At 34.3% G+C, this 8,916-nt stretch overlaps 2 protein-coding genes and 1 long non-coding RNA gene across 3 annotated transcripts; all 3 read left to right on the top strand.

Annotated features, from left to right (window-relative positions):
* Nucleotides 1-254: 254 nt before the first annotated feature.
* Nucleotides 255-2,241, top strand: LOC140982454 (uncharacterized). The gene is made up of 2 exons (XR_012176269.1): nt 255-485; nt 2,138-2,241. It is a non-coding gene; the product is annotated as an uncharacterized lncRNA (long non-coding RNA).
* Nucleotides 2,242-2,359: 118 nt separating this feature from the next.
* Nucleotides 2,360-5,471, top strand: LOC140982117 (small ribosomal subunit protein uS11m). The gene is made up of 3 exons (XM_073448535.1): nt 2,360-2,363; nt 2,554-2,712; nt 4,365-5,471. Exons 1-3 carry the CDS (start codon nt 2,360-2,362, stop codon nt 4,997-4,999), a joined length of 798 nt encoding a protein of 265 aa, XP_073304636.1. The 3' UTR covers nt 5,000-5,471.
* An 863-nt stretch (nt 5,472-6,334) lies between these two features.
* Nucleotides 6,335-8,285, top strand: LOC140982344 (acyl-CoA-binding protein-like). The gene is made up of 4 exons (XM_073448825.1): nt 6,335-6,492; nt 7,627-7,744; nt 7,839-7,901; nt 8,016-8,285. Exons 1-4 carry the CDS (start codon nt 6,481-6,483, stop codon nt 8,090-8,092), a joined length of 270 nt encoding a protein of 89 aa, XP_073304926.1. The 5' UTR covers nt 6,335-6,480; the 3' UTR covers nt 8,093-8,285.
* Nucleotides 8,286-8,916: the final 631 nt, after the last annotated feature.

Genomic DNA, 8,916 nt, shown 5'->3' with positions numbered 1-8,916 from the left:
TTTATCCACTTTTTTTTTTATTTGCATGAAAATTTAAATTTATAAAAAAATCTTAAAAACTTAAAAAAAATATATTGCAATTTATTTATTTGTATAAATAATTTAATAATGTGAGTTTATATATCTATACTATCTATACTATATTATTAAGTTTGAGATACTTAGAGTAACTAACTTTTGGTGTCATTGTCTGTTTTAATAATTATATATATTAATANTATATATATAAATCATAAACGTGTTTTTTCGACGGTTAAAAATAAAATCTAACCCTACGGTCTACGAACCCTTTGGTGACGACTTTCACTTATTTCTCTCGTTGGTATTGTGTATCGATCTCATAGCAATGATTTCCCGAAGTTCACTTCTCGGATCCATTTCTCGAGCCGGCCTATTCAACCAAGCTTCTCCTGCGGCTGGAGTCCGATCTTTTCGAACCTTGATTGCCCTTTCACAATGCTCACAGAAGATCGATGCTTTTCCAGGTTCGTTCGAAAATCTTCATCCTTTTTACGGTATTCAGTTTTGTGTACAGTTAGAAATTGTGCGTGTGCAGTCGTTAATTGGTAGCTCCACTTGAATGTTCATGTGATAATTTCTCCGTTCTGATTAACCTGTAATTGATTTGTTGAGGGCTTGGTTACTTGCTATTTTTTTTAATGTTTATGCGTACTTGAGTTTATGCAATAGAGGTTTTATTTGAATTTTAGACCACCAGTTGTTTCATCATTCAATAGCTGCAACACTCTATTAAGTTTTGGATTATCATTTCGAATTTGGGAGAAAATTAATTTTGATTGACGAACTTAGGTTTCATGCTTTTTTAAATCAATAAGCATGTAATGTGCATCTTTTTAAGGAATAGTCTAGGGAAATTTTAGTGTCTTCATCCAGTGGAAAAGTTTGAATGTCCACCTTTGGGGAAAGTTGACTTTTTTTTTTGGGTGCAATCACCTAGGTGTTGTGTTAGCTATTCATAAATTACAATTTGAAGTTGATTTTACAATTTCTCCGTTTATCTTTCAGTTTTTGTTTTAAAATTTTTTTGGACTCCACATTCATGGCATTCCTGTAAGAGTCGTCCCTAACTATCCGCATAATTTAGTGTTATGGATGGTCATGTTCTAAGTCATACTCCTAGAACATGGAGCCAGTTACTTTAAATGTCACATAATACAGTAGAATAAATAATTTTATGATTCTGCTTTTAGCGTGCATGGGCTTGCTTGTCCTTAATCTTGTTAGTTTAAGAATTAAGAATTTGTGTCACCCATGTCATTTTTTAGTGTTTTGCTGCATTTCTGTAGTAGATTTTAATATATGGGGAAAGCAATTTTGTTAATGAGGATGTGGTTGAAGAATTTTTACTATGAGTATCTTCTTTTCATATAATCATAATAAACCAAACTCACTAGGATGCAATCTTGCAAACAGCAAGTGTTGCACATAGACTTGAGCAGTTGAAATTGGATTCGTTACAATTTTTGTTTTTCTTTTTTTCCCTCCGCCAATAATATTTACGAGAGTGGAAAGTTGAGGTCTCATTTCACTGTGAATGAATATAGCTCACTCCCCAAGGAGACAATCATGCTTGTTTTGGCTACCGTAAAATCACACATGAGGGAAGTCACATGGTTCTGTTTTTTATTCATTTTGGGAAGTAGATAAATATATAATCCTTTTTAAAAGTCTGGAGCTTTTAGTTGATATGTATATATGATGCACATGCACGTCTGTGTGCGAGGTCAATACAAACAGCCGGTTTGGCCCTTCAACTTTCATTCGATTCCTATCATATGGATAATTTGGTTTAGTCCAAAGAACTGTACAGATTGATACTGGTTAATGAAAACAACCAATGGAAAGAGATCTGAGAAATTAGAGTGCAAAACTTGTTTAGAAAGAACAAACTGAAACTCCTTAAGCCGCTCAGTAATAGATTGTTGTAAATGAACCAAATGTTACACGATAAAATAGATTTCTCTTAATTTCTGGAGATTAGGATGCCCTTGGAACTTCCTAACTTTTTATTTTCCTAATTACTCAATTTGTAGCAATGGCCGCAAAGGAAGTGTTGTTATAGTCTTCTCCATTCTTAACATGTACAGTTATTTTTTCCCAACTGCATGATGAGCAGGTACTGTAAAGAACTCTAGGACTGAGACGCCTCTACAGTCAACAACTTTGGGGAATCTGGGCTTGAATTTTGGTGTGCTAGGAATACCAAAGAATGTTTCTTTTTCGTACACATTTTGTTGCCGGAGTTGCTTTCATTCTGGACCTCAAGTTGAGGTTGAAACAGGAAGGACTCAGAGTTCAACAAACTATATTGAGGGTTTGCCTCTGCAATCTGGCAGTAATGGGTTTGGAAGATTTCCACTATATCCGAATAGAATAGTCGAGGCAAATGCGGATGTTGTCCACATAAAGCTTATGCGAAACAATGCCNGTCTGTTTTAATAATTATATATATTAATAAAATATTAAAAATTTAATGTAAGTCATATGTAGTTCAGCAGATAAAGATTTTGTTTTTTATGCATTAAATTGTAGGTTCAATTACTACTTTGGATTTTTTTTATTTCTTTANACTTCTCGGATCCATTTCTCGAGCCGGCCTATTCAACCAAGCTTCTCCTGCGGCTGGAGTCCGATCTTTTCGAACCTTGATTGCCCTTTCACAATGCTCACAGAAGATCGATGCTTTTCCAGGTTCGTTCGAAAATCTTCATCCTTTTTACGGTATTCAGTTTTGTGTACAGTTAGAAATTGTGCGTGTGCAGTCGTTAATTGGTAGCTCCACTTGAATGTTCATGTGATAATTTCTCCGTTCTGATTAACCTGTAATTGATTTGTTGAGGGCTTGGTTACTTGCTATTTTTTTTAATGTTTATGCGTACTTGAGTTTATGCAATAGAGGTTTTATTTGAATTTTAGACCACCAGTTGTTTCATCATTCAATAGCTGCAACACTCTATTAAGTTTTGGATTATCATTTCGAATTTGGGAGAAAATTAATTTTGATTGACGAACTTAGGTTTCATGCTTTTTTAAATCAATAAGCATGTAATGTGCATCTTTTTAAGGAATAGTCTAGGGAAATTTTAGTGTCTTCATCCAGTGGAAAAGTTTGAATGTCCACCTTTGGGGAAAGTTGACTTTTTTTTTTGGGTGCAATCACCTAGGTGTTGTGTTAGCTATTCATAAATTACAATTTGAAGTTGATTTTACAATTTCTCCGTTTATCTTTCAGTTTTTGTTTTAAAATTTTTTTGGACTCCACATTCATGGCATTCCTGTAAGAGTCGTCCCTAACTATCCGCATAATTTAGTGTTATGGATGGTCATGTTCTAAGTCATACTCCTAGAACATGGAGCCAGTTACTTTAAATGTCACATAATACAGTAGAATAAATAATTTTATGATTCTGCTTTTAGCGTGCATGGGCTTGCTTGTCCTTAATCTTGTTAGTTTAAGAATTAAGAATTTGTGTCACCCATGTCATTTTTTAGTGTTTTGCTGCATTTCTGTAGTAGATTTTAATATATGGGGAAAGCAATTTTGTTAATGAGGATGTGGTTGAAGAATTTTTACTATGAGTATCTTCTTTTCATATAATCATAATAAACCAAACTCACTAGGATGCAATCTTGCAAACAGCAAGTGTTGCACATAGACTTGAGCAGTTGAAATTGGATTCGTTACAATTTTTGTTTTTCTTTTTTTCCCTCCGCCAATAATATTTACGAGAGTGGAAAGTTGAGGTCTCATTTCACTGTGAATGAATATAGCTCACTCCCCAAGGAGACAATCATGCTTGTTTTGGCTACCGTAAAATCACACATGAGGGAAGTCACATGGTTCTGTTTTTTATTCATTTTGGGAAGTAGATAAATATATAATCCTTTTTAAAAGTCTGGAGCTTTTAGTTGATATGTATATATGATGCACATGCACGTCTGTGTGCGAGGTCAATACAAACAGCCGGTTTGGCCCTTCAACTTTCATTCGATTCCTATCATATGGATAATTTGGTTTAGTCCAAAGAACTGTACAGATTGATACTGGTTAATGAAAACAACCAATGGAAAGAGATCTGAGAAATTAGAGTGCAAAACTTGTTTAGAAAGAACAAACTGAAACTCCTTAAGCCGCTCAGTAATAGATTGTTGTAAATGAACCAAATGTTACACGATAAAATAGATTTCTCTTAATTTCTGGAGATTAGGATGCCCTTGGAACTTCCTAACTTTTTATTTTCCTAATTACTCAATTTGTAGCAATGGCCGCAAAGGAAGTGTTGTTATAGTCTTCTCCATTCTTAACATGTACAGTTATTTTTTCCCAACTGCATGATGAGCAGGTACTGTAAAGAACTCTAGGACTGAGACGCCTCTACAGTCAACAACTTTGGGGAATCTGGGCTTGAATTTTGGTGTGCTAGGAATACCAAAGAATGTTTCTTTTTCGTACACATTTTGTTGCCGGAGTTGCTTTCATTCTGGACCTCAAGTTGAGGTTGAAACAGGAAGGACTCAGAGTTCAACAAACTATATTGAGGGTTTGCCTCTGCAATCTGGCAGTAATGGGTTTGGAAGATTTCCACTATATCCGAATAGAATAGTCGAGGCAAATGCGGATGTTGTCCACATAAAGCTTATGCGAAACAATGCCTTTGTCACCTTGACAGATTCCAAAGGTAACAAAAAACTGGGAATATCTGCAGGAAAACTGGCCGGAAAAGCCGGTAAGCTCACCCGATACTCGGGTGAAGCAGCTGCAGAGGACATAGGACATAAGGTAAGGCAAATGAAAATAAAGTCAGTGGTGGTGAAAGTGAATGGGTCAACCTTTTTCAGAAAAAAGAAGCTAGCAATCCTGAGCTTTAAAGATGGCTATTCGCATTCACGTGCAGATTCTCACCCGGTTGTTTACGTTGAGGACACCACTCGGAAGCCGCACAATGGTTGCCGTCGCAAGAAGCAGCGCCGCATTTAATAGTTGCAACTGCACATTATACATAGATAGTCTGAACTTGGATAAAGAAGGTATTATTTTGTCACGCCAGTATCTATCCTTTGTATTGAAAATGTGTTAAACGTATCATCTGTGGACGGGGAATCGAAAGGGGCCGATTCTCTGTTTCTTTCTTTTGCTTATGCCGTAGATCTGCCCGTTAGTTTTCACATCAGTCTAGTACAATTGCATGTTTTGTTCTTCATAATATTCTTATTATGTTTGGAAATTCACCATGGATTGAGAAAGTCTTTTCTCCCTTTTTTTCTGGCTCCTGGACACCGCCGGTGTTAGTTGGAACTCTAAATCTTGATTGTAGGAATATGCACTCACTTGGTGTGTGACTCGAGCTAAGGATCCAAGACCCGAAATTGTCTAGAATTGTCACTAATCCTGGTTGAGTAGCTTCTTACCTGGAAATAAAACAAATCTTTCGAGCTCTTGCTTGAAGCCAGTCTCATGCTACAACTTGACTTGATATACATCTAGTTCGATAAATTTGATTTTACAGAATCTCGACAGGGTCGGATCGGAGGTTAGCAATTCAATGTCTATAATTTCTGCCCCTTTGTAAAGACTTGCAATTTCGTGAAAAAATCAAGAACGACAAAATGTTTTAGAAAATAAATATCATAATTCCATATCAATTATCTGAAATCGAGTAAAATTTGAATCTGGCTTGGATTTACCATCTGGGTACATATAAATATAAAGTATCCTTAGAATAAATGTAATTAAAATTTGTCAATTAGTTCTATGTGATATATAAATTAAAGCCCACTTGGTAAACCTATATAGAAATCACAATTTACTTGTGACATTTTAATCGAGTCGAAGCAAAAATATCACAAAACAATTCTCTCGAACCCAAACAACCCAACTCCTTGAACCCGAACTCGAACCAACCCGCCAACCCTCTGTGACGTTCTTGGAAAGTAGGGCGGACAACCCCCCAGCAGAGTAGAAATAAAGAAGGCCATAGTGAAAGATACTGTGGGTTTCTCATTAACAAGAATTGAAAAATGAGTAGAATTCAGATAGCTCTTCACCAATTCAGTCCAGCGAGCCATGCAACCCTGTTTTACTGATATCAAGTTTAATGGCCAATAATTAAACAATAATATTTTAAAAAAAAGTAAAGTTCTATATTTTTTTATTAATAATTAGAAAAATATAATGATTTAATAATTAAATTAAGGAAATGAAAAAATAATAATTAAAAGGAGGCTCATTTTTTTTTCAAGGGGCCTGGATTTCAGACATCGGGCGCCTGAGAATTTATTTTTTTATTTTGTATTATTTTATTTAATTTAAATATCGTTCCAAATGTTAAACAATATATAATATAATAATATAATAAAAATACTGCACGAAAGCAGCTGGGTGCTTGAATCACTGGCCGGTGTTTACAGATCAAAGCTCAGTAAAAATCGTTTCCGATCCGAGAAAACTGAATTGAAAATATGAGTTTGAAGGTATGGTTAAATTAATCAAACGTTCTGTGTAGAAATTACTCTTACTATTTATGTATTTTTCGCAATTTGTGATTTTAAAATGGGTATGCATCAGTTTTTGAATCGATTCATGATTAGTACTAGATCTGTGATTTGGGCTCGATTGGAGGATGGATTCTTTGAAAAATCCGTGGAAAAATTGGTCGATGTGGCCGATCTGTTGTTGGGGACAATTGGTTTGATTTATATAGTGATTTATTCTGGATTTGTGGCAAAATGATTTCTCGTTTATCCTCGTTTTCTAAGTTTTTTTTATCCGTGTTCTTCTAGGACATGAATCATTCTGCTGGAGTGAAAAAAGACTATATCTGGAAAATTTTCAAGTATTATGTTTTCTGTAAATAAAACCCGAAAAATTTTGAGCTAAATTACATTTTTTGGGTGAAAAGATTTGATATTTTAGATGTCACGTGTTAGAATTTATAACTTCCGTAACAATGTGGACTGGTATACATATTATTCTAAATTATTCTGAAACATAAGATCATTTTTCCTAGACAGATAATAGATCGTTCAGGTAATGAAAGCAAGAATCCATGTTCTCTTTTCTGTATATATACAATTTATGCTATTAGCCTACGCTGAATGTTAGAAGTTCTTTATATGTAGGGGACATCCAGGGTTAGTGGGTGTAATATAGATATCAAATTCTTATATCTTAGGATATCTGAATTGAGTTTTTAACTATGTCACATTTTCGATTGTGCTTAATGTATTTTTTAGTTTTTAAGAGTTGTGGAACTACTCATACTAGAATTATGAGTACCCAATGGATGAAGATTGGAATCTAAAAACGAACTATCCAACAAGTCGAATTCGATTGTAAAAACGGAACATAGTAGGATATCACAGCAGTTGACTCAGCTTCCAAGTGGTACTGATAGATATCAAATGAACTAGTATACAAATTATAAATTAGTTTCATCAGCTTTGATCTTGATGAATTGGGTCAGTCGAAGCTGAAGCAGAATCAACTGCAGGATCTTGTTTTCTTTCTGATAAATGTTTGTACTAGTAGATGATTCTCCTTGCTTACCCTATTTTTTATTCTTGAATGATCGCTGAAAATTTACCGGAACCATTTGATGGCTTTAGGAGGAATTTGAGGAGCATGCTAAGTTAGCGAAGACGTTACCCGATACTACTACCAACGAAAACTTGCTTATCCTATATGGACTTTACAAGCAAGCTACTATTGGAGACGTCAACACAAGTCAGTTTTTACTAAAATAATTTCACTTTATACATCTCTGTTCTCTTCTGCATATTCATGGTAAAAAAATATATTCACCCTTGTGCAAGAACAGGCCGTCCTGGTATTTTTAACCAGAGAGATAGAGCAAAATGGGATGCATGGAAAGCCAATGAAGGTGTATTATTCGCATCCCAGTGAAACAAACCCTTCTTGTTATTCTATAACAACTGACGTTTGACAACTTGATCACCATGCTTGCCTCTCCTTTTGTTTTGTCAAATTCTTGCAGGAAAATCGTGCGATGAAGTGATGAGTGATTACATCACTAAGGTGAAGCAACTGAAGGAAGAAGCAGCAGCTGCATGATGATTTTCTTGAATCAACTGTTTGTCTTTGGTTTTCTCTGTGTTATGATGTTTGTGGTATCTGATGTTTAGTGACCTGTGGTTCTGTATCCGTGCTTCGGATATATGTTATGATCGTTACGTAATCTTCGAATTTTCGTACATATTGTTTCCGTCAGGCTCAGCCATGGTTGAATTACATTGAACTTCTTGAACTAAGTCTAATCATATCAAGTTTGAATTAAATACATTTAGATTTACTCCGCTTGAAAATATGTTCCAATCATATTTTTGAGCATATGAAGCCCAACTCGAATCTCGAATATCATTTGATTCATACTCAAAACTATCGAATACGGAACTATCTCGAATATAATTGGAACATATTTTCAAGCTGAATCTGTTTCCTGCTAATTTTGTTTGCGTTTAGTGCCTCAACTCCTCGTATGTATATGTATCGGATTAGTTAATTACATATGAAAGGAGAAAATCATTAAAAATATAATATTGAATGACCAAATAATCGAAAGAGGATTTCCTATTCTTTGTTTGGGGATACGTAGATTTTCTATATCATATCATATTATGTAATAAATATATAAATGGTATGCGTGTATTAGGTAATTAGTTGTGCATCATATGACAATAATCTATAATATATTATAAATATAATAATATTCGCTTGCTCATCAAACATAACAAATTATTGTTATATTAGAATTTTTGATTCCATATTTTTAGCATAAAAAAAATATTTTATCGGCGAATCGAATAAGACATATATCTCATAAAATTGATTCGTATATATATATATATATATATATATATATATATATATATATACTT

This window comes from Primulina huaijiensis, chromosome 8 (assembly GCF_012295235.1).
Source record: "Primulina huaijiensis isolate GDHJ02 chromosome 8, ASM1229523v2, whole genome shotgun sequence".
Classification (NCBI taxonomy): Eukaryota; Viridiplantae; Streptophyta; class Magnoliopsida; order Lamiales; family Gesneriaceae; genus Primulina; species Primulina huaijiensis.
Note: the sequence above shows the minus strand (reverse complement) of the source record. Positions and strands in the feature narration are given on the sequence as shown.